Source organism: Corvus moneduloides, chromosome Z, assembly GCF_009650955.1.
Source record: "Corvus moneduloides isolate bCorMon1 chromosome Z, bCorMon1.pri, whole genome shotgun sequence".
Classification (NCBI taxonomy): Eukaryota; Metazoa; Chordata; class Aves; order Passeriformes; family Corvidae; genus Corvus; species Corvus moneduloides.
Window position 1 is genome coordinate 59,923,125 of NC_045511.1, and position 25,448 is coordinate 59,948,572.

The window sequence follows — 25,448 nt, forward strand, 5'->3', positions numbered from 1 at the left end:
TTGAAGAGCACAGGGCTGAGGATGGAGCCCTGTGGAACCCCACTAGTGACAGGGCCCCAGTCTGATGTTACCCCATTCACTGTAACCCCTGGTGCCCGACCTGTGAGCCAGCTGCTCACCCATTTCACAAGGAATTTATTGCGTTGTGCACAGGACATTTTCTTCCAGGAGGATACTGTGAAAGACAGTATTGGAATCTTCACTGAAATCCAACAAGATTACATCTTCTGGCTCCCCCTGATTAACTACGTTGGTTACCTTGTGATAAAAGGAAATTAAATTTGACAAGCAGGACTTTCCCCTTATGAAGGTTCTGACTGAAACCTGCATTTGTCCTTCAGGTGTTTTCAAGAACTCAACAGAATAGTCTTCTCCGTAATTTTACCAGTCACTGAAGTGAGATTGTCAGGTCTGTAGTTTTCAGGGTCATCCATGCCCTTCTTGAAAACTGGGACAATGTTAACCAGATTACAGTTGACTGGGACCTCTCCAAATTCCCAAAACCATTCCAAAATCATTGAGAGACTTTGAAGTGACATTGGACAGCTCTTTTGAGTACTTTTGGATGAGTCCCATCAAGCCCCATGGATTTAAAGGGATCCAGCTGGAACAGCAGATCCCACACGAGTTCAAGGTCCACTGGGAGTTGATCAGTCTTGCAGTCCTCCAGCTCAGGGCACTGGAACCCCCATTGCCCACAGTCCATGTTGAAGAGAGGCAAAGAAAGCATTAACATCTCAGCCTTGTCAATGTCCCTGTTTGTGAGGTGACCATCCTCATCCTGTAGGTGAGGGCCAATGTTGTTTTTGCACTGCCTTCTGCTACTGATATATTAAAAAAGCCTACTTTCTCTTTATTGTGCCCACAGTTCTGGAGATCTTCAGCCCCAGTTGAGCTTTGACCACATAAATGTTCTCCCAGCAGTGGGGAGCACCATCTCTGTATTCCTCCCATGTCGCCTGTCCTTGCTTCACCAGGCGTACACCTTCTTGGTCTGTCTAGACTCAAAAAGAATATCCCTATTCAGCCAACCTGGCCTTCTGCTTCACCTGGTTGCCTTTGGACATTTTGAGGTTGCCTGCTCCTGTGTTTGAATAGCTTTCAGATCTTGAAGACAATACCTGAAGTTAAATCTGCAAGTTCAGTCACCATGGCAGCTGCAGTATAAAACTGTCTTTTGCAGATGGCCACAATGGTTGGACTCCACAACCTGTGGCTTCAGGCAATCTAACACTTCACAACAGACTGATGTTAAGGGGAATGACTGACATGGCTGTACAGCTCGACCATCAGACAAGCAGCGTTCTCATTTAGCTTACAAATAGACGTTAGTTACTATATATTGGATTTTGTGGATTTCCACATTCCAGGTAGTAATGAGATGTACTTCATTGAAACCTCAAGAAACTCCCACTTTTACCCTTGAAAGTATTTTGGTAAAGGTGGTACTGGAAATCCTCATATAAAGCATGTCTCAGTTTTGACCATCCCCTTTTATCAAGCCTTATACCAAAATTTAAAAAAAAGTAAAAAAAAGGTACTGTATATTTGACAAGGATGCTGTATTGCCAAATCCCCTAGTTTTCACAGAAGTATTGATAAGCTAACACATCTGTCACAACTGTTTCAGAGATAATGGGTCAACATGCCACTGCTTCAAAGAGTTAATTGAGATTGGATGCACAGATGAAGCACCTGATTGTGTGATGCAATCACTCTGCCCATGCAGCTGCTTGGGCTTTTGCTGCCTAAATTTACTGCCCATTTACAAACCAGAAATAACCTAAATTCACAAAATACGACATGACTGTAGAAAGGGTCATCTGCATGGCCCTGAGCTGTGTCTCTTAAAAGATACAAACATTAGAGCTGATACTGACTGGACAGTCACTTAAAAGTCTCACAAGGAATAAGGCTGATTCTTTCTTCAGAAAGAAACACAGCTATGCACAAAATATAAAGCAGAGTTAGCTTTGACAACAGCATCCCTACTTCAAGAATGGAGTTTACTACAGCTTAAAATATTGGGCAGCCCTGTTGAGTTGCTCATCATTCAAATACATATGGGACTCCTGTGGTAATGTTACAAGTGCCTGGTTAGCACTGGGAAGTAGCACTGTCTAGATGTACCAGGTTTTGCTTTGGAACTTCATACCAACAGTAATACTAGAGGGACTTCTCCTCTTCCTCAGTACAAGAAACAGGGTTTTGCATCACCTTGTCAGCAAGGCAAAAACTTTCATCAGGGGGAGAATCTCCAAGACATTTGGAATGTTTGAAATAAATTTTTTTCTCATTTTTTGTCATGAAGTAGTAAACCTGCTTGGATGTTTTCATCACCAAAACACAGCATTTAATAAGTTGCTAAAACACAAATATCCAGCTGGTGTCTTAGAGAATTAGCTACAAATGGTCACTGGATGCAATGCTGGATTTCACTCAGAGGAGTCATTTTGAAAGACTTAACCAAATCAAGACCAGACCCAGTTGTCCTGTGACAGCTTCTGGGATCTTTAAAAACTATGACAGTGTAACCTTTTTGTTCCATTTGTCTTTTAAGATGAATCACTGAATATGAAATAGGAGCAGGTCATACAAACAGCAAGCTTCTAATATGATTCTTCTCTGTTTTGTAGTTAAGCACTGAATGCTCTCAACTCCCACATCCAGACTGTGGCCAGGTTCTCTCTGCCTTATTGGAAGTATGGGACTGGCCTACTAAAATTTCTTAATCTGCAGAGACACCAATTTTGAAATATATCCGACCTTAGCTTTTAATTAAGAAGATAAATGGGTTATGTGAGAGACAGCATATTTGAGTAAAATTAATTTAATGAAAGAGTAAACTCATTTTGCCACTTCCTTCTCCCTACAGCTGAAGTAAGAAAAACTAATGCCCCCACAAAAAACCTACTGACTGCTGCTTTAGAACTCATGCTAGTTCTCTATGTGATCCCTGATCCAATACTGAAGAAGACTGGGAAGCCTGTATGTTTATGGGAGACAGCTGAAAGAGGAGGAGATGGGGGAAAGATGAGGAATAGCAACTTGTGAGGCAAATGCTGAAGTTGCAACCAGAACTGTATTGTAGAGGACCTTTAAAGCAGCTGCTGCAGCACCACAAAACAGCCCTGCCCCAGCAGTTGGACTTGTCACAGTTGTGGTGGGCAGGGCACTCCCATTTCTGCAGATTCCTGAAGGGTAAGAGAACTAACACCACCTGCTTTTACAAGTGGTTAGTTCACTAAAATACACAGACCAACAGCCGGCTGGTTTACAAGACAGGAAAAAAAAACCCACTTGTTTTTGGTTGTTCCTGAAAAAAGCACAGATTTATATTCACATGACTTAATACACCACCAGAAAGCAGTAAGATATGTAAGTGATCAATGGAGTCCTGCAAGTGCTTCTGATACGTTTCAAGACATCTAAGATAATCAAGTAAGCACTGGCAGAATCTGCAGCTACAGGACCTGAATAAGATTGTCACTTTTCTGTATGTAGATTGTCAGAGTAGGCTGTCTTTCACCAACCAGAACTAGCTGAAGTTTTCAAAAGAAAAGCAGTTAGCGCTGATGTTCCTAAACAACAAAGATCTCCACTAAAATCTTGATTCCAGAAGACTTTAAAAAAAAGTATATCCTGTCTTGACAAGAGTTTCAGTTTAACAACAGACTAGGAACTACAAATTTGTCACATTTTAATTTAAAAAATCATTACTTAAAATAACAGAATTATGCTAAAAAAAAGGTGCACAATGAACACTGTAAACAAAATTATTTAAAAGGCAGGCTACAATTCAGTAATGGTGAAATGTAGTTTCCTCTTCACAGAATCAGTCCTTAGAGTCAGAAACCAAGGACGCCAGAAGCCTTCAGATGCAAGCTCTCATTTGTAGGAAAGACCAAAGAGTTTAACCAGCATTCTGAGCTTCTCTCTAAGAAAGCATTCTCCTCCCTACAAATCCAGTGCCACCCACCCTTGTTCCAAGATGGCAACCGCCTTAGTTTTCAAGGTAAGATATCCATAGACCATGTTCTCATCATCAGACGTTTACAGAGCCTTGGATGCACAGAGCTTCTCAAAATCATGGTTTCTTTTGCCAGGTAATCTCAAACATCCACATTTTACAGTCCATAGCATCCAAACTACTGTGATGTTGTAAAAGTGTATTCTATTTTTCCATGCCAACTTATCTGTAAAATCATTCTTACTTACTCAGAAAAACACATCAAGCAGACTTCAAGTGCAAAGGGCTCCTTCCACCTCACGGGAAACGATTACATGCCTAACCCAAAACCCAGCAGTACACTAAAAACTCAAGCTGTCCAGTGATTTTAACAGCCAAAGCAACAGATTCAACAATGTGGTTTGTTACAGTGGGGATTACTGTAACACACATATATCAAACCAGGAGTCCCGTGGAAAATAAATATATATGGACAGATTCTTGGTAGATGTTTCAGAGATGTTTATTTCTCCAGCCGCATGGCCGGGATCTGCTGAGGAACTCTCACAGTCACAGGACCGAGGGTCCTTGCCTGCGCAGGGAAACACAAAACAACCAATGGGGAACGAGGCTGACCAGGGGCAGGGAAACCCCGTGTCTGTCCCCTCAGAGCCCCTCTCCCAGGACCACATAGCGGGACCAACATTTTATTTTTAACAAAAGAGATGTAAAACTTAACATTGAAAACAAGAAGGACAGTTTCAAAACAAAACAAGCCACCCTCCTGAGTCTTTGAATGTCCAGACAGATTCTCTGGAACATCTTAAGGCTGACAGAAGGGAGACAGGACTCTCCGGGCGTGCTTTGTGGGGAAACTGAGGTAGGAGAGGGTTTAATTTCTTCCGTCCCCCTTTTCATTCCCCACTCGGCATCAGAGAGGAGTTGTAGGGAAAGGGAATTGTATAGGGAAGCCATGGGGTGACAAATGGATTAGGAATAAACTGGGGATGGGGTAAATTTAGGAAAGGGTTCATATTGGGTATAGGGTAAAAGGGGAAAGTAGGCTGTGGGAAGTTGCTGGGATGGATATTGTTTATAATTTTGTGCATAACAGCTGCCTTTGACTGGAATACCTCCAGGTCCAGTAACATTCGCTGCTTGTAAACCCTTCTTTCCTTGCACTATATCAAAATGTACAACTTCCCCATCTCCTACACTTTGCAGGTAATTTTTAGGGTTATTCCTTTTAATGGCAGTTCTATGGATGAATAAATCTTCCCCTGTATCATCTCATCTTATAAATCCATAGTTGTTTTTTACATTGTACCATTTCACAGTTCCTGTGATTTTCGTTGCTACAACTTCTCCTATCACGTGCTTGCGTGTTTGTCATGGCTGCTTGTCCCGCATGGCTGCTGCCTCGCCAACTCCAATGTCTCTGTCGGGCCCTTGCGTTGCGGCTGCTCCGCGCCCTCCAAGCGGCGCTGCTCCGGCGAGTGTCTGGGCTCTGGCCCCGCGGCCTCCGAGCAGTTCCGCTCCGCCATCTCCACACTGCTTTGAGAGCGGCCCCGTTTCAGCTCGGCGCTGCGCAGCTTCTCATGTCACTATGGAAACCGCCGCTTCTCGCTCTACAAGGCTCTCCGAGCCATGTGCTCAGAGTGGGCTTCCACGCCGACCCCCGGTTCCTGGCTGCTCGTGGGGGCCGCCTCTCTGCTGCATGTGGCCCACGGCACCCGCGGCGCCTGTGGCATCGCTCCCTCGCTCATGGTTGAGCGGCCGGGGACCCCGAGACAGGGATGGGGTCTGTGATAAGGCTCACGCTCCCGAGGGGGCCGGGCGCATCCAGCACAGGCACCTCCGCTGGCACGGCTGCAGTCACGCGCTCCTGGGATGGCAGCCACGCGGCCTCGGCCACGGGATTATGGCCACCCTCTGCTATAGGGGTAATGGGACCATACAAATGCTCCTCAAGAGCTTTGCTGACCATGAGGGATCCACGCAAGCGTTCAATCAGTAATGCATGTTCTGTTTGATCCTTCATCTCCAACAAGATCTCGTGCCAAAAACACTCGTGATAAGCTCGAGGATTTTCAGGAGGACTAATATCAAAAAGTAAGTCTTGAGAAATATAGAAGAAATTTTTGAAAAGCCAGTTAAAAAAATGTTCTAGATCTCCCGCAACAAATACTTTCTTGTTTTGTTGTTCAAGGATTCCTTTAACTTCTAGATACATTTCTTTCTGTGGTTCAGAGAGCCACATTTCCCACGATTCTTCCATAGTCCAGAGAAAATATCCAAACCAAGGTGAGAAGAGAGAGATCTAGAGTGGTTTTTACTCACGAATTTTCTGTCCTTAGGGATCGGTGTCTTGCCAGCATTTCATCCACCATTTGTTACAGTGGGGATACTGTAACACACATATATCAAACCAGGAGTCCCATGGAAAAGAAATATATATGGACAGATTCTTGATAGCTGTTTCAGAGATGTTTATTTCTCCAGCCGCATGGCCGGGGCTCTGCCCAGGAACTGTTCCAGTCACGGGACCCGAGGGTCCTTCTGCCCGCGCAGGGAACACAAAACAACCAATGGGGAACGAGGCTGAGCAGGGACAGGGAAACCCCGTGTCTGTGCCCTCAGGGCCCCTCTCCCAGGGCTACATGGCAGGGGGAGGGACCCCAACAGTGGTTCACTAAATGCATCCTGGCGCATGTCAGTTTCAGTTGAAAATCCCAGGATCAACATAAGGATATGCAAGAAACTCCCCCAGTTTATTGCCTTCTGAATCGTAATGGAGCATCCGAAAACAAACATCACAGAAGAAACAAGGATCCTGTGGGGCCAGACTGTCTCTGTTGGTTACCCACCTGCAGGTTACAAAACACAAGTGTTTTTTCACAAGTGCAACACACTTGTGACAAATATCTCAACATTTTACTCAGGATTGGGGATGGACGCAACAAACATCAGTAATAATTTCATGTAGACTAAGTACTACCTATATTGCGTATCTCTCATCCCAAGCATACAGCTCATTTCCAGACTTCACACCCATTCTGTGTCAATCCCAGCAGCTACAGCAGCACTTCCTGAGAAACTCCTCAAACCTGTGTAGCTGGTACTGTGCATAAAAACCCCCCAGGAATCTTCTGTCCACCCTGAGACCATCGAAGTCATAAAAGATAAATCTTCTCTCCCTTAATGCAAGAAACTGTGGTATGGAGCAGACATGTACTGACCCAAGCTCCTCTGAGTAATCAAAACCATTTAGGAGTCTAAAAGCAGGACCTGAACAAGGCAGACAAGACGAGGACTGCAGCACACTCCAGCAAGCACTGAAGTTAACATGAACACAAATTAATACATACAAGAAGGGCCTGCCATGTCACTGAGTAATTAACGCATGATAGCACTCAAGAGGCCACAACAGCTAAAGGCCTCTGGTGATTACAGATGCTATCTGCACAGATTAGAACAAAAAGGATAGCCAGCCAAAGCAGCTCTGCTGTCCATAGTTTAGCATGTCCCCACTTCAGCTTAGTGCTTAATCCTGGTTTTAATTTAATGCATTTACATCACCTCTGGTAATACCCTCCCCATCACATTTTTCCCCCATATTGACCCTTTGGCACCACCTCCCCTTATGGCCAAATGCCTCACAGATCACAGGCCCTTGTGAAAGCATCCTCAGGGCTCTGCTAGGAACACTAGGATGGACTCCCATCTCAAGGGGAATTGGCTCTTCGCATGATTCCAGGGAAGCCTTAAGGCCAAACAAGGAAGACAACAAAGACACAGCTGCTGTGTCAAACAGAGGCTGAGAGCATCAGCTGTCCTGGGGGAAAAAAAGGCAACCAGTGTTTCTGCAAATAAATCATTCAGATCTATAAAATCAGGGAGCCTAGCCTAGTCTTTAGAGAAATTTCTCCTGTTTATTGAAAGTCTGTCTCATATCTAAATTAACATCACTAAAGTGTATAAACAGCACTAAATTCATATTCTGCTCTCTTAACTGCAGAAAATCACAAAGAGTTCTTTCAAGAACAGCTGCAGAGCACACAGTTTTCAGGTAGAGGTTAGGAGTTTAGGTGGGGAAAGTTACATGCCTTTTAAAAAAGAGTTGGACAGATCTACACCTGCATAGATGCTAGATTAAACAAAAGCTCTGTACGATTTCTGGTAAATGAATTTGAAACACATGTCTTGCAAAGGGGAAAAATGCAGCATTTCCCCCCAAAAGTAGGATTTCAAAAGTAATTGATAAGAGAGCCAAGCTGTAGGTATGCAAAAGAACATGAGCCAAATAACTGATCTTACTCATTTTAGTTCTTTTGAATCTCCTGAATCAACTCCAAATGAACACTATCTGCAGGAAGCCTTTTCCTGGTTAGTGAAAGGTCAGCTGCTTGAAGAGCAAATATTATTATTATTATTATTATTATTATTATTATTATGAAACACATACAGAGCTTTGATTTTTTACTATTTTTTTTAAGTTAGTAGCAGCACCTAGAAAGACTTAATTAAGATGACAATAGGGTCAAGAACATAGCATACCTGGCTGTATACATTTTGCACACAAAGCATTTTCTGGTACATAGCCAATGTTTCTTGATTAGCAAGGGATATAGATTCCTGTCCAGACAGTCATCATGATGAATAAGCCTTGAGGGAAATAAATAAATTCATACAATAAAGACTTTGCCATATTGAAATTTATCTGAACATAAGCACAGACATTGAAGACAAGACACAATTGAAATTCCCATGTAAACTATGACTAGATTTCTGCTTAACATTTCTTAACACAGGTGAAGATCTGGAGATAGACTGCTAGTTGAACCATCTGTGGATTCGATGGTCACAAGTAAATTCAGTTTGTGCAGTAACTCAGAAGTCTTCAGACCATCTCCTTTCAGTGGTCTTTTTAAAGCTTTTATCTCCTATGCAGACAAACTAGCTATTGCCAGGTAAATCTTTAGAGGCTCATAAACCTGAGATCATCTACATGCAACATCTATGCTTTTCTTTGGGTTGTGCTCCTTTTGGAAAGCACCATGTATTATCATGCATTGGTACATCAGGCTCTAGGAACAAAAAATGACCTGCCACCCACTACAGACAAACAGAGGAGTGCTCTCTCTAGTTATGCACTAAGTAAAGTGTACACAATAGTTCTACTGTGGATGTGGTTGCCACCTCACAGTCACTATCACCTTCTCCTTCTCTTCCTGGCCTATCCACCTCTGCCCACTATTTCCACTCCTCTATTCTCTTTTCAGTTCCTGCCCCTCAGCTTCAAGTTCAAACTAATAGTCCAGATGAGCCCAGCCACAGCCTACAACATTCCACTCCTTGGTGCTCCAGAACCAGTATGTATATCTGCCACACATCTCTACATAGAAAGATCTTGACACTGTGGTTGCCGTTCCTGTTAACAGTCATACCACACTAATTAGAAAGCAGTCTTTGCATGCAAATTAAAAAGAAAAAAGCAAGGAAGATTACTCCTCTTCTTTCAGAGATACTCCCATGTATATGGAAGAAAAACCCTGCAGAAGGCAGTAGAATAATCTTAAAGCAAATAAGTTAGTCTAACAAACATTCAGCATTTAACGGCTGAAGTTCTCCAGAGAAGGCTTACTTTCATTTGCCTAAGGACTCCCAAAGAATAGTAACTTACCTTATATCTGTGATTATAATGATGTGTTCACAGTTCCCTTGGTGGCAGTAAAGGTATGGAAAGCCAAGTTTGAGGGATAAATCATTAAATACATAGTCCTCCATCTTAACAGACTGAAGATTTTCATAGCCTCTGTCATGAGATTCTGACCACTCTATAATTGTTCTGAAAACAGAAAAGGCTATCAGCATAGCAAAGCTATGAACTGTGAATGCACAGAAAAAGATGCCTTGGGGGACATGCAAAACTCTTCACTGAGACACAGTTAAATGATGGAAATCAAAACAGTTCACAACATTTTGTAATAATTTAAGGTGATTTCACAGCACTACCACAACCCCATAAAACTGTGCACTGCTTTAGTGGAACATCTGCCTTTCAGTCCTTACCAGGCAGCTTCCCTGAGGAGTTTTAGTCAGTGTATGCTCCTGATGGCACCCATCCAGGTCAGACTGTTCACAGCACAACACTTCTCAAGTAGTCCAGTAATTCAAGTTACTAGCAGGTCATTTTGCCCCCTTGGTCAATAACTTTGTTTTAAAGTACTGAAAAGCTTTTTTTATTTTGTTTTTGTCAAGGAGAAACACAAAGCTGACAAGTGCAGTTACAACCAAAATTTAGCACTGGAAGGGCACTGGTCACTGTCAATTTCTTTTTGGCTTTTCAGCACATTCCTACACACAAGGCATCTAATTCTACAAGCTGTGTATGCTATGACAAGCCCTTCTATGAAGATCATTGTTGTTCAGAGACAGAAAGACAAGAAGTAAAATATTAATTTCCCTGAAGTCACATACAAATCTGGCAGAACAACAGGGTCCAAACTCAGCTCTTCCATACTAGCCATTTTAAACATTTTGATCTCCCAAATCTCACTAGTGTATCAGCAAGACCATACTTCCTTAAAATCTCAGATTTCTTTTCTGAGCAGTCACACAGACACTATGTTGACTTTACAATGAAGGCATTCAGCATATTTTCAAGACTGAGCGGGACAACCACAGCTGAGTTTGTTGTCTTTCTGACCCACCTTCTACCTCACAGGCAAGTCTTCGAATTGCCATCACAAGTAGGGAGGGCACGTAAAAAGCCAGTACAAAATGGCACCTGTCACCTTACATAGAAATCCCATCTCAACAGAGCAAAACAGGATTTGCAGGTTAAAAAATGTATTCATACTCTTTTCAAAAGTGAAGCAAATGGAAGGAATAACTAGAGCAAGTAAAGTTAAACTTCTCCGTAAAAATCAATTAAACATGGAAAAACAGTAGAAAAAGTCCATTCCAGCTTCATACTCTAGACATTCCAGTATCTGAAACACCACAAGTCATAAACAAAATGAAACAAATTTTATGTTCCTTACTGTTTTCCTTAGTTACCATCTACAAATACTGTACCTGCTCAGATCTCTGCACTCTGGGTATCTTTTATCATTATAGAAGATGCCTTCAAAATAGAAGAAGGCAGATTTGTAGAGATCCTGAGAGACAGAAAGAGAAGTCTCCATTAGTGTTATGAGAGATTAAACACCTTAAACAAGAACATGTCAAAAATCCAAGCATTTTAAGTATGTAAATTATATTAAGAGATGTCATTCTACAGGTGTCTAAGAAAAGTTCTGCTCTGATTGTAGATGCTGGTGTGACAGCTAGGCTCATATGGTTGCCAGCTATGCAGCTACTCTGCTGATACTGCTCTCAAGCCATTACAGGTTACTTGAGTGCTCTTCTCTTATTTTTGTCCCCATCGTAGCAGTTATGGACTTCTACAAAAACACAGAACAAGAACATAAGCATCGCTGCCCAAATTCAGTAATTGCAAGGCACTGACTTTAAAAAAGAATAATATTTTAAAAATTTAGCAAGATGCAGTGCGTTGACTTTGGGTGGCTACCAGATACCTATCCAGCTGCTCTCTCACTTCTCTTTCTTAACAGGACTGGGGAAACAAAAGACAGGCAAACTCATGGGTTGAGATAAAGGCAGCTTAATGAGAAAAATGCAAAGGCAGCATGCAGAAGCAAAGCAAAAAAAAAAAGGAGATTTATTCCCTATTTCCCATCAGCAGGTGATGCTCAGGCATTGGAATAAGCTGCTCAGTGAAGCAGTGAAATCACCATCCCTGGGAATGTTGAAAAGGTGTGTGAATGTGGCACTTGGAGATACGGTTTAGAGAACATGGTGGCAGCAGGTTAATGGTTAGCTCAGCTTCTGGAGTTGGTTTGGCATCTGGTGACTCTTGCACTGCTGGTACGACTGCCATAAACTGTTAATTATCTTTGATAGAGGAGAATGTTACAAATGGACTGTCTACATGTGACAAACTTTGTAATTAAGGGAGCATTTTGAAGGATGATAGATTTTCTTGTGAGACCCTAGAAGTGAGGTAACTGGACCTTCCAGAACTGCAACTATCTTGTTTATACAGATGTGACCAGGAAGTGCTCTCAGGTGATAGTTGTGTGTGAGTGTGCACGTGTGTGTGTGCAAGGGACAAGACTTCAATAATTCTCTGTCATTTCAGTGAAAAGTACTTTGTGTTCTGATCAAGTGCACAAAGATTGGCTGGAATGGAGTTAACTTAACTTCACAGCAGCCCTTCTGGTGCATGCTCTGCATTTTTGGCAAGGGGGAATGGATGATACACCAGTGTTTTGGCTACTGCTGAGCAGTGGTTGCACAGTTTCAAGGCTGTCACTTCAAGTCTCCCCAAGACCAGTGGGCTGGGGCTGGATGAGAGGCTGAGAGGGAATGTAGCTGGACAGCTGACCCAAACTGATCCAAAGTCACATGATGCTGCACTCAGCAATAAGAGCTGGAGGAAAAAAGGAAGGGATGGTTCACCGGGAAAGCATTTGTCTTCCAAAGCAGCCACTATGGATGCTGAGGCCCTGCTTCCCAGGAAGTGGTTGGAATATAATCATAAAATCGTTAATGTTGTAAAAGACCTCTAAGATCATCAAGTCCAACCATTAACCCAGCACTGCCGTGTTCACCACTATGTTGTGCCCCAAATGCCACATCCACACATTTTTGAACACCTTCATGGATGGTGATTCCATTACTTTCCTGGGTAGCCTCCAATGTCTGACCACCCCTGCAGTGAATAAATGTTTCGTAGTATCCATCCCATCTAAACCTTCTTTGGTGCATATCTATGCATATCATAGGCTGTTTCCTCTCATCGTATCTCTTGTTACCCAGGAGAACTGACGCCCTACCTGGCTACACCCTCCTCACCCTCCTTTCAGATAGTTGCAGAGAGTGATCATGTCTCCCTTGAGCCTCCTTTTCTCCCTCAGCCACTCTTCAAGGATTTGATAAAGATTTTCCCTATTTATTCTAAATGGGAAAACCATGGACAATCAGGTACCCTCCATCACCAGACCAGTCTGGGGATGCTCATTTGTGCGCAGAGGTCTCTTTGAGCTATTAACTCTAGGCTGTCAAAACACAGGAAAAGCAGACACCAGGACCAAAGACACGGCTTCTCAGATGACCTGCACAAAGACACAGTGGTAGGAATGTGTTTTACATTCAGACTCTTCAATTAATTTCTGTCTGTTACCATTACCTTCTCCGCTGCTGACACAAAACAGGAAGGAGTGGCTGATACACCAGATGATCCTGTTGCCAGCCAGAGGGATCTTAACAGCCCAGAGAAATGGGCCAACAAGAACTTGGTGAGGTTGAGCAAGCAGAAGTGGTCTTTCCCTTGGGGATAAAGAAGCTGATGCTCCACTGTGTGCTGGGGGCCACTCAGCTGGAAAGCAGCTAGGCAAAAAGGATCCTGACGGATCCCAAACTGAACATGAGCCAACATGTTCTTGCAGCAAAGACAGCAGATGAAGCAGATGGGATTCTGTGCTGCATTAGATAAAATATTGCCAGCAGGTCAAGGGAGGTGATCCTTCAGTTCTCCTCAGAACTAGTGAGGCCATAACTTAAGTCCTCTCTTCAGTTCTTGGCTACTCAGTGTAAGAGAGACATGGACATACTAGAGAAAGAGTCCCACAAGGGCCATGAAGATGAAGGGGCTGCAGCATCTTTCCTAAAAGGAGTGGGTGAGAAAGTGATAACCCTGAAGAGAAAGCTCAGGTAGGGGAATCTTATTAACATACACAATACCTCTAGCAAGGGTGCAAAGAGGATGGAGCCAGGCTCATTTTAGTGGTGCCAAGTGACAGGATCAGAGTCAATAGGCACAAACTGAAACACCTGCAGTTCCTCCTGAACCTCAAGAAACACTTCTTTACTCTGAACATGACTGAACACTGACACAGGTTGTCCAGGGAGGCTGTGCAACCTCCATCCTTGGAGATATGCAAAAAAAGTCAGGGCATGGTCATGGACAACCAGCTGTAGGTGGCCTTGCATGAGTGGAGGGGGTAGACCAGATGACCTCCACAAGTCCCTTTCAACCTCAACCATTCAATCATATGACATATATTATATGTCATACAATATTATGATCAATTTCAGTATTTTCAACTAGATGACTTGTTTTGCTCATATCCAGAGAGAACGTGGCAACTTTGGGAGAAGAATAATCTTCATCCCTACTTTTGATCAGCACCCAGTTGCAAACAACAAAGCATAGTGGGATGGTTCTACATTTAGTTAGCTATTACCTCTGGTGTTTGAGAATATAGCTCAAAATAAAATCAGTCCACAGTGATATATCTATGCAAAACTTGCTGCTAGTGTTTCTATTTTCTAGCAGTAGCAATGATGATGTTTTTTGTGACATTGCACAAAACAGATCACCTTGGTAATGCCATTACGAAGTATTTACCTGCAGTGCAACCAACAGGCAGAACTAGTGCAGCTGAATTTAGGGCTGAAGAAAAAAACAACAAAACAAAATTCTACCCCCCTCTCTATGTTTGCAAGGCTCCTAGACATGTAGAAGGTTCCACATAGAAAGTTTTACCTTGCTGATATGCTCTGGTGCTTGATCTGGCTGACTGCTGAACTCACCACCTATCTGGAGGTCACTGACGCAGGAAATTGAGTCTCTCAGCTCAGTGAGCTTCTGGCTGCCCAGTACAAGGACCGTTTGGTAGGGTTTGTGATCTTTATGCTACAAAGAACACAGCATACAAACTTCAGATAAATTTTAACTTGTCAACCTTAGCACTGCACTTCATTTGACAGCTTAAGGTCATTACTGGTAGCATCTGGCACATCACTTCTCTGAAAGCATCTTGCCATAGCCTCTCCTAAGACTGACATTTATTAGTTTTATTCAGAAACTCAAAAGTTACATTCTCCATCGGAAAGTGCAAGAAAGACAGAAAGTCAGAGCTCACTTATCCCAAATCCAGAAAGAGTATTTTCATTTTCATGTATTTAGTTTCAGATTTTGAGCTTTCTGTAAAATAAATTAATGACTGAGTAATTACTCTGAAAGTTTTGTTATGTAAACTGCTAACAGAATGAAAGCCAGATTCTGAAAAAGCTTTAAGAAATTGCCAGAGTTTAAGGGTTTACCACATGTCTTCAGTGGACTCACTGATTTAAAGTGCTTGGGAGAGCAAGATATTACCTGAATAGGAAAGAATCACAATACAAGCCAGAGAATTTCATACTAACCTTCTGAAATATAACAGGATAAAAGATGTTCAGAGTTAAAAGAAGTTCTCCCTCCTCAATTAGATCTGCTGGATTGTCTGGCCTCTTTCCAGTTGCATGTGACTCCTGGAAAAATATATACACATATACATATATATATTATATTGGCAACTACACAAATATATAAATATATATATATGATAGACCCTGGGTAACAGTCCAAGAAATGCTGAAAAATGCTAACTCATTTTTGACTATGTAGCCTTCTGAATTGAAAACAGCTTACTTCCTCCAAGGTGGAAAAGTGAGAAACTGCTCTAGCAGTTCAAGCATGTTCCTTCATTTCTAAGCTTTGTTGCAAGATAGCTGGCTATTGAGAGGCCCTGCATAAAGGAATTAGAGGCTGCTGTCATTCTGCCCTCATGGAAACCAGCAGCTACCAACTTTCACCATTTAGTGCTTTGAAATAGTCTTTGAATGCTTTCATATGTAAAGGGGGATTGCAACACTCAACTTGGGAAACACTGACCTAGAAAACATACACAGAATGAAGCATATGAAAATTACAGTTAGTGCAACACTTCCTCTTATTGGGGAAGCTAGACATAGCTGGAGGCCACAATTTCTCCAAAATCCAAACCCAAAACCCAGCACTGCCCTTGCCACAGTACTGTGTTTTAGAAGAGAAGTAAATGCATCCCTACATTGCCATCCTGCTTCGTGTTTAAGACATAGCCCAGCTGTGAGAATGAGGGAGGGCACTTTTCTGTGGCAGTTTCCTCCTTTTCCGACAAATCAAGAGAGAATACTTCCTGCACAAACACTTCCCACCAGCACAGAGTATTCTTCAGATTTAGTAACAGGAACTTGTACTCCTGTGAGACGTCACAGATACTTGTGCTCTCTGCCTTGCATCTGCCCTCTTCATGTGATACATCCCAAACTCATGTTTCTTACTGCTCTCCTCCTGTACAGAGGCACTGTGGCCCCAACAACAGAATCATAGCTCTGACACAGCTCACTTAAAGAATGCAGTAAATGACCATGTGCTCATTCTTCAGTAATAGTAGTAAGACACCACTCATTGAAACCCTTTATGAAGGTTTCTGTTGCTAATATTTTCTCAGATATTCCCCAGGCTAAGAGCCCAGCAGAGTAGTTGCATCATGTTGTTTACATATTGTGCCTGGGTCTGTGAACAGCTGAAACATGATAACTCATGACAAACCAGGAAGCTTCAAGGGGAAAAAATGTCTAATAGTCACATGAGGTTCTTTCCTCACTACACTTCTGTCCCTAATTTTTGAAGCAGTTCACGGCTTGCTCAAGCCATAGACTCCAGCACTTCAGTGTCCCTGGAAGAGTTCAAAGAATGTGTGTATGTGGTGCTCAGGGATACAGTTTAGAGGTGGATTTGGCAGTGTTAAGGTAATGGTTGGGCTCAATGATCCTAAAGGTCTTTTAACCTTAAAGATTCTATGAGTATTTATGAAATGAGGTTTTGCTGTTTAGGACTTTAATGGCTGTGAAGAAATAATTTTAAAAAAAGGTACTAAACATAGTTTAAAGTTTCCAATAAGGCTTTTTAGGGGCTGATGACTACACTTTTGGTTCCTGGCAATTCAGAATGGCTGAAAAACTTGGGTTACAAAGCTCAGAATTAGGAATTTACTGCCACTGTGCCACTACTGTCTTCTTCTTTCAGCCCTACAGAAACTAGCTCACAGTCATTCACACACTGAAGCTTAGTTTCCAACACTGGACTCCAGCAGCAAAAACATTACACTTTTTGTCTAGCTCTAAGTTCACAGCACTTAGAAAAAGCAGTCATACAGTCGTAATGAGCTGGAGTTCCTCCTTAACTTCCTCCAGTATTAATAGACAATTAAGAGCAGACTTCCTGTCCTATCTTTCTATAAAATGTCTTTATCCTTAATCATTACCTGCAAACTTGAATCTGCAAACATTTACAGTGTACATTTCATAGTGGTGAATAAAAGAGCAGCCAGAAGTACGATTTTGGCTGTCTTGAGATCCTATGAGATGACAGGCAACTTACCATCTCATAGGTAAGAGTTTCTTGTCTGCAAGCCCGATCCACAATAATTGTTTCTTCTCTCCTCTCTAAGTTCTTCTTTCTAATTCTGAGGGGCAGGAACACAAGACAAAATTTTATTTAACAATTTCCATGTAGAATTTCAAGAATTTAATATTTTTAAATGACACAAGCTACTATAGAGCAGCTTTCAAAGAGCAGGATTCCTGCCTTAGTGGGACAGACTAACTTAAAATACTCATCTCCTGACTCTCCTAAAACGTGATAGTACACAGGCCAGCTTGTGGATTTCAGCTCGTGGGTTTTCTCCCCCTTATGTACAAATAACAGGTTGTTTGTGAGCAGTTTTACACTCACAAGAAAACACAGCAAAATGTTGTTTGAAGAGGCTGTCCTAGGACAGAACACTTTGCAACCTTTGAGGAAGCAAAATTCCTTCTACTTTAAAAAAATTGAATACACATTCAAGCAAAACACAAGGAAAGAAACAACCCACAAATATTCTTTCTCAGCCCCATAGCATAGACACTTTAAAAAAACCCCAAAACAAACCTTCATTATCATTTGTAGAAGAAAGAGTACTGTAAGTAGAATACGTACTAAAATATATGTATTTAACCACTGCATGAACACCAGATCCTTAACATCCAGGACAAGTTTACTGATCCTCCTAAGGATTTTCAGTAACAATCAGGCTTAACACTGATCACAGTCTAAACACATTTCTTTATACTAGTGTTATGTAAAGTACAACAAAGGTCTGAACTGGACAAGCATGAGTTCCAAGTTTGCTAAGTGATAGAAACCTAACATATATTGATTAACCTCTGAAATGAACCAGTAGTATCAACAAATTCTATGAACAAAACAAAATTCAACAAAACAGAGTAGGTTCAGATAAAGAAGTTATCTGGATACAGCATCAGCACTTAGGCTGTTACAGTGTGACTGTGAGTTACTAAAGGTATGAGACACAGGTTTTTTTGGAGGAACCTCACACAAATGATTATCAGAAGGTCCCTGCACACTCCAAACTTAGGCACTAGTTCAGAAGCAACTACGTCCAGAAATCCTTTTCCAATAAGAAAGATGGCATATTCTGTATATATCAATAAAATATTCCTAAGCAACATTCAAGCAGAAGACTCAACCAATGACCCCATAATAAGCTGGTGTTTCTGCCTTTACGGTATTTTTTATGGTGCTCCAGAAAGTACACCACTGCCTGTAAAGGAAACAAGCAGCCAGCTGTACTTCTGTGCTGATTTTCCACCCCACCCCAAATAAGGGTACTGTGAGAACACTGTAACAGCATACCGAAGAGTGAGCAGACTGCTATCTTCAGGAATAACATCTGGGTCCTCTTCTTTTTTAGAAGACATTAACATATCAATGCTAGAACAATAAAAAAAATCAGATAGAATCACAGAATCATAAAACAGTTTGGGTTGGAAGGGACCTTAAAAGATCATCTAGTTCCACTCCCCCCAGCACCATTGGCAGGGACACCTTTCACTGGACCAGGTTGCTCAGGGGCCCATCCCACCTGGCCTTGAACACTTCCAGGGATGGAGCACCCACAACTTCTCTGGGCAACATTCTTCCAGTGCCTCACCATTCTACACAGTAAAGAATTTCTTCCTGATATCTAATCTAATCTAAATCTAGAGCTATCCTCTTCAGACACGGCAGCGGTTTCTCACAGTCTGGCAAGTATAAGAGGCAGCAGCCTAGAGGTGGTTTCACCACCTGGTCCCATTTATGGGTTCCCATTTTAGGTTGTGCATGGCAGCACACCAGATTCAGAGGAATCATACATGCATTCCTTCCCCTGCCGTCCTTCCCAGAAGCATCTTGCATTAACCACAAAAGAATTTTATGCAGCTTAAAAATAGTCTGAGAAAAAAAAATATTTAAAACAGAGAAGTATCACCTGCTTTGAATCAGACTTGATTGCTTTTGTCTCTCCACTTTTGCTGACTATACAAAGGCAGGGCTTATACCAATGCCTAAGTCCACCTGCAGTTCAAATCCCAGCAAACTCTTGTGCAAACCCATCTCTTCATGGGACAATCCTACCACTGGTGAAGTCCAGGAAAAACTTTTGAACGGTACCATTTATTCTCAATAACATTTATGATTTCATTATATTCTTTTTCATTATAATCTTACAACATTCCCCATGTCAACAATAATATCGCTGTAGTAATGAGTAACCATTTGGAGTGGAACTGCATACGAATACAAAGTAATTGAGAAATATAAGTCTGGAATCAATTGTTATCAGCGGACAACAAGCAAAAGTCAGAGATAAAATTTGATTGTGGACAGATGGCTTTGTTCCGATGAGCCAATAAAGTCACTCTGTATTGACAGTAATTTGAATTTACTGTTGTTTAGTTACTTACCATTGAGCAACATAAAAAGTTTTAAACTTTCTATTTTACAGTTTTCATCTCAAACAGACAATAATTTTTTAAGTTACTGAGAAAATGGAATTCTTTCAGAAGCACCATTTTTAAAGGAACTTTGCAGCAATTAGCCACAACCTCCTGGAAACAGAATGAACCTTATTCCTAGATTCCCACTTGAGAAAGTGGTGGCACAGACAACAAAGTGTCAAGTGTAGACTGAAACACGCTGAGAAACAGTAATTTAACTAACACAAAGATGGACAACAGCACTTTGGGGAACACAGTTCAAGCATTAGCTATTTAGATGGGGCTGTTCTCCAGGCAGCATAGAGCCATGTTATGAACAGCCCACATAATCAAGTAAATGATATCCCCTGACAGATAAATCAACTTACAACTGACTCTTTCTGTAAAACTGACAACATGACCAAATTATTTATCCAAGGTCTTTCAGCACATGGATCAATGATCCCATTCACCAAAGAGCCCAAGTCACTTGACTAGGTACCATTTTGAGGAATTTACTTTGTATGCAGTTCATTAAACACCACAGGATCTGAAAATGTCTATTACCTACCATTTCACTTGCATCAAAGGTGACAGTTTCCCATTTCCCTTCTGTGTGAGAACCCACCAACAATATGTCAGAACTCATTAACAATACTTGTGCTTTTCTTTCTTCCCATAGTCCTAGGTGAGATCTCTGGCTGTAGTATCCACACCATGCCCATTAATTGCCTGACTCAGGGAACAAGCTAACATCCCCAAAAAAGCTGCTACAAACAGATACTGTGTAAAATAATTGACATAAAAGCTGCTTCCTCTTTTTCCTTGTAAAGACAGAAAGGTGGCTAGTGTAAGGGGAACCCCTGACAAGTTCCATGGAACCTTGCAAGCACTGATACTGCCATTTCTCACTCCTGAAAAGTCAGAAACCCTCGATTTCTACAGGAAAAGCAGAGCGCTTTTTTTAGTATTAAAACTCAGTCTAATAATTAATTACATACGTCATTGTATCACATGCATTGATGTCTTGAAACGCTTTGCTGTATGGCCTTATGCACAAGCCATGGTGGAACTACCCGTGTAACTCCACTGCTGCCTGTGGAATCACATACGCAATACTTGGTCCATGGTCCTGAGGAAACCAGGCTTTACAAACAGCTGATCCCCCCAGAAATTAAGGCTAAGTCAGTGTCAGACACCTCAGACACACAAGTGCATGCAATACAGAGTTTGCACTAGCAACACCTCACTCCTGACAGCCACAAGCTTGGGATCCTCCTGTGTCCCCACAGACACTATTCCCTGCCTGCACAACAAATTCACTTGGTGCACACGGTTACAGTAGAGGGAAAAACACTGGCCACGCTGTTTAATGGAAACCAAGGTGAAGTGCAGGACAGCGATGAGGAACAATAGTTGAAAGTGTCACTTGAAAAAAACAAAATGCAAAATGCCACATGAATTTATGTTCCCTAGAAAGAAATATTATGGTGATCAGAAATAAGAAGGCCAAAGACATCTCTCTGAAAATGTAGACATGGAAACAGAACTACCAATGAAGCCTTTAATCACTGTGACTTTACTTTTCCCAGAATATTCTAGCAGCACAATGAGTTCTTCTCAGTTTCAGAAATTCAAAGATATTTTAATATTTGGCCTGATACTTCAGAATAAGCAGATACAGTATCCATATTACGCTTTATATTGCACATATTTTAAAGGCAGTACTTTCATCACCTTTGAGGCACTAATACCACAAGACCCCAGATACTAATACGTTAAGACGTTAATGCTAGCTTAATGCAGCTTTATAACACATCCCTAGAGATATTTACAACTACCTCTTCTAATAAATCAAGAAGATGAATAGGGCTGAAGCGGAATAAGGTACCTGCAAGCCTCACCTCTCTTGACCTACCTAAAACCCACAGTGATTTGAGGCTTAGCCTGACCTACACACGCACGCAACAAATCACACAGAATACAAAACAGGGTAACATAACTCAGCATCTCCAACATTGAAGGACTTCAGTCACTCAAGCACCAATTACGAATACCAAGGTAAACTTCTTTGCTCACAGACTGCTGAGACATTTGAACAAAACCTAGAACTTTACTCTTTTGACACCTTGGTTATCTAAGAGAATGATTGATGGCATCTTCTAGATAAGGACACAGTTTTACAGCTATTTAAGATCTGATGAAAACACAAGCAATCTCTAGAATGATTATCGGCATACAAGTTGAGCAATATGCAAGGTATTCTTACTGAGTCAAATGAAAGTGATTGACGATGCAAATTTTTCCCTGCATTCTGTTTGCAGGAATGTATTACAGGAAGAAAATAGAATAAAATAACAATAATAAAACAAAAACAAACAAACAAAACAATGACAAAAAACCAAACCAATAAATAAACAAAAAACCCCCAACAAAACAAACTAAAAGTAAACAACACCACCACCACAAAAACCAACCAACCAACCAACCAAAAAACCCCCAATAACCACAATGCACTGGATGCCCAAAGAGTTAAATAACATTTAAACATACCATTTCTCCTCACCAGAAGACTCTAAATCATCAGGAACACTTAAATGTATGCTATGTCACTACTCTAAAAAAGATTTAATGATGGGTATTGAAAAACTTCATCCTGAATACACGAAAGATTCTCTCAATCCAACACTATTTTTAAAACAGATGTAGGTATATCCACATCTTCCCGTCTCTCTTCTACCCAAAGAAAAGCTACTTAATTTGATAGAATTTTCCTTAGAAGTAGTTTACAGTCAGAAAAATGTGTCTTTATATCCATTATGTGTTCATTTCAGCACTTACAAAGTTACATTTACACCAATAAATAAATGTGATCCCAGGACATCATAGAACAGATCTTGGTGTAGCCCGGTGTTCTCATGTCTCCTCAAGACAGGAATATGAGCAGCTCAGAGCAGGTGGGTGAAAGTGATCAGAGGTAGCGATTTGAAGTTTGCCAATGCTAAGGAGAGACTCAAGAGGCTAGGACCTCTTAAATTTATTTATTTAAAAGCAAAAGCACACAGAGATTACAGATTGGGATTTCCAGCCTGAACAGGGGAAAGGTCACACCAGGATGTGCATGTTCAGCTTCATTCTCCTGCAAAGCCAACAAACAGCTGCCACATGATCAGTTCTCTCCCCATTATACATCACCAGTCATTTTTCTCTTTCCCAGATGACCACTGCTCACAGTAAACTCTGCCTCAAACAGCATTGCTCTGTAACACAAATGCAAAACTGCAAATGCAGATAGCAAGTGAAACGCAGAAGTGGTAAACTGAAGAAAGCAGAATAGAAGAAAAAAGCAGAAGGAATGTAGGGAAAAATACAGAAACCACAGGAAAAACTCCTTGGAATTCAAATGAAAACAGCAACAAAGGCTCAGGCAACAAAGTCGCCAGAGAGAATAAGGCACAGCACAGGAGCAATCACCTACACTGGAAGAGCTTACAGAGTAATTATCACAGCTTCTGCCACACCAGAATACATTTTTTTTAAACCAACATCATCCTCTATTTTTACTTAGTAATGGTAAAAACTTATGTTGGTCACCAGAACTGTGACAGCCGAAGCACAAAGCTATACAGATAGGAACTGAACTCTGGCATGTCTTCCTTACTGATCGACTACAGATAAGTCACCAACTGTGACGATTTCTACAGGAACTACTGCCTGAAATCAGACCTTTTCTACAGGTGCATGACAATTCTTACTATCCATGTGACCTGAAAGCCTTCCAGCTATAGCGTGTTAGATGCTGCTGCTGCTTCAACCCCCTCAAAGCACTTGCATAGCTCTCACTTCACCACCAGCCCTGAGAAAAATAAGTCAGTTGAGGCCAAGGACCAAGAGGTGCTCAACAGGTACTGAATGCTGCCAGCTACCTGAACTACTCTAAATGATGCTTTTAAGGGATTCAAACTAAAAGAGAGTAGGCTTGAATTAGTACTAGGAAGAAGTTCTCTTCTGTAAGGGTGGTCAGGCACTGGAACAGGTTGCCCAGAGAAGCTGTGGATGCCCCATCCCTGGCTGTATTCAAGGCCAGGTTGGATGGGGCTTTGAGCAACCTGCTCTAGTGAAAGGTGCCCCTGCACATGCCATGGGGTTATATGGCCTTTAAGGTCCATTACAACCCTCTGACAGTCTCTGATTCTGTATTTACCCGGGATATAGAAACAAAACACGTGCCACACACCCGGAAGAGGCTGCTCTGGAGTGGTTTTGCCCGAACACCTCCCACCTCTCTTGAGGAACCGCTGCGGCATCCGGCGACAGCGCCAGCCACCCCCCCCCGCACCAGCGCCGAGCCGAGGCCACCGGCGTCCCCCTCACACCGGAGCCTCAAATCCCGGCCGGGAGACAGCCGGGCTTCCCCACCTGCAGACGGCGCGCAGCTCGGCCGCCGTACCCGGCGCGCAGCCCAGCGCCGCCGCCACGGCCGCGTCCTCCTCCTCCGCCGCCTCCGCCGCCGCCTCCGCCGCCAGCGAGAGGTCGGGCGGCCCCAGCAGCCGCCGCCAGCCGCGGCCCAGGGAGCCCACGCGGAACGCGCGCGTGTACAGTTCCGCCGACTCGTAGTCGGGCGCGGCCGCCTCCGCCATGGCCGCCGCCATCGCCACCTGTCACGATCCGGCCGCCTTCGCCCGGCGCCGCCACACGCGTCACGGGCCGCGGCGGTGCTGCGGGGCAGTGCTGGGGGCGGTGCTGCGGAGCGGCGCTGCGGGGCAGTGCTGGGGGCGGTGCTGCGGGGCGGTGCTGGGGGCGGTGCTGGGGGCGGTGCTGCGGAGCGGCGCTGCGGTGCTGGGGGCGGTGCCGCGGGGCGGTGCTGGGGGCGGTGCTGCGGGGCGGGGCGGAGCCGCGGGGCGGGGCGGGGGCCGGCCCCTGCCCGCGGGCGGCCGGGAGTGGGCCGTGCCGCGTGACTGCGGAAGCGGCCGCGGAGCTTCTCCTACCAGGCGGGAAAGAGCGGGCAGAGTTCGCTAGGGAGAAAACAACTCCCAAAAGCAAAAACCAAACAAAACACACACCAGCCCCCGAAAATAATTTCTCAGTTAATTAAAAAACGCACCGCGTCCATTGTTTTACAGCGGTACAAACACTTCCACACAGAATCACAGAATCTAGGTTGGAAATGACCTATGAGATCACTGAGTCCAACCTATGATCGAACCTTGCCATCTAGACCACCAAAACTAAGTGCCACATCCAGTCTTTCCTTAAACACCTCCAGGGACAGTGACTCCACCACCACCCTGGGCAGCCCATTCCAATGCCCAATTAGCCTTGCTGTTAAGAAATTCTTCCTAATGTCAAACCTAGACCTCCTCTGGCACAGCTTAAGATGGTCCTCTCATCCTGCCGCTTGTTACCTGGGAAAAAAGACCGATCCCCACCTGGCTACAAACTCTTTAATATCCTTTATTGGAAAATCACTTTTTCTCCTCCCAAAGTAAAAACTTAATGCATTGGTACAATGAACAAGGCTAATGAGATACATAACCTTTTAACCGACTAACACTGCTCACACCAACACTTTAAAAGAATATATATGTGCCAACCATCTGGCAATGCCCCACTGGAGTAGTGTGACAAAGCTGCTAAGATAACCAAAACAGCCCAATCAAAATTTATAAAGAAATATCATTTATTGTGCGACCGAAATATCGGTCTCAAAAGCCACGATCGAGAAAAGCAGCCCCGAGCCTGGGGTCGGAGCTGGGTGAACACTCAT

At 42.9% G+C, this 25,448-nt stretch overlaps 1 protein-coding gene across 1 annotated transcript; it reads right to left on the minus strand.

Moving 5' to 3' along the window:
* Positions 1–6,557: 6,557 nt before the first annotated feature.
* On the minus strand, positions 6,558–24,406 carry SNAPC3 (small nuclear RNA activating complex polypeptide 3). The gene is made up of 9 exons (XM_032097206.1): positions 24,101–24,406; positions 18,579–18,656; positions 17,265–17,349; positions 15,227–15,331; positions 14,565–14,714; positions 11,030–11,112; positions 9,633–9,797; positions 8,507–8,614; positions 6,558–6,816 (listed from the first exon to the last, which is right to left on the minus strand). The coding sequence occupies exons 1-9, from the start codon at positions 24,331–24,333 to the stop codon at positions 6,669–6,671; spliced, it is 1,155 nt and encodes a 384-aa protein (XP_031953097.1). The 5' UTR covers positions 24,334–24,406; the 3' UTR covers positions 6,558–6,668.
* Between the last annotated feature and the right edge of the window lie 1,042 nt (positions 24,407–25,448).

What these genes read in the sequence shown, in the direction of transcription:
- SNAPC3 (XM_032097206.1), bottom strand. Translation starts at nt 24,333, where the DNA reads ATGGCGGCGGCCATGGCGGAGGCGGCCGCGCCCGACTACGAGTCGGCG. An exon ending in ATCCTGTTATATTTCAGAAG is followed by an intron (nt 14,715 to 15,226) that starts GTTAGTATGAAA and finishes TGTTCTTTGTAG; the next exon opens with CATAAAGATCACAAACCCTA. An exon ending in CACCAGAGCATATCAGCAAG is followed by an intron (nt 11,113 to 14,564) that starts GTAAAACTTTCT and finishes TCTGTCTCTCAG; the next exon opens with GATCTCTACAAATCTGCCTT.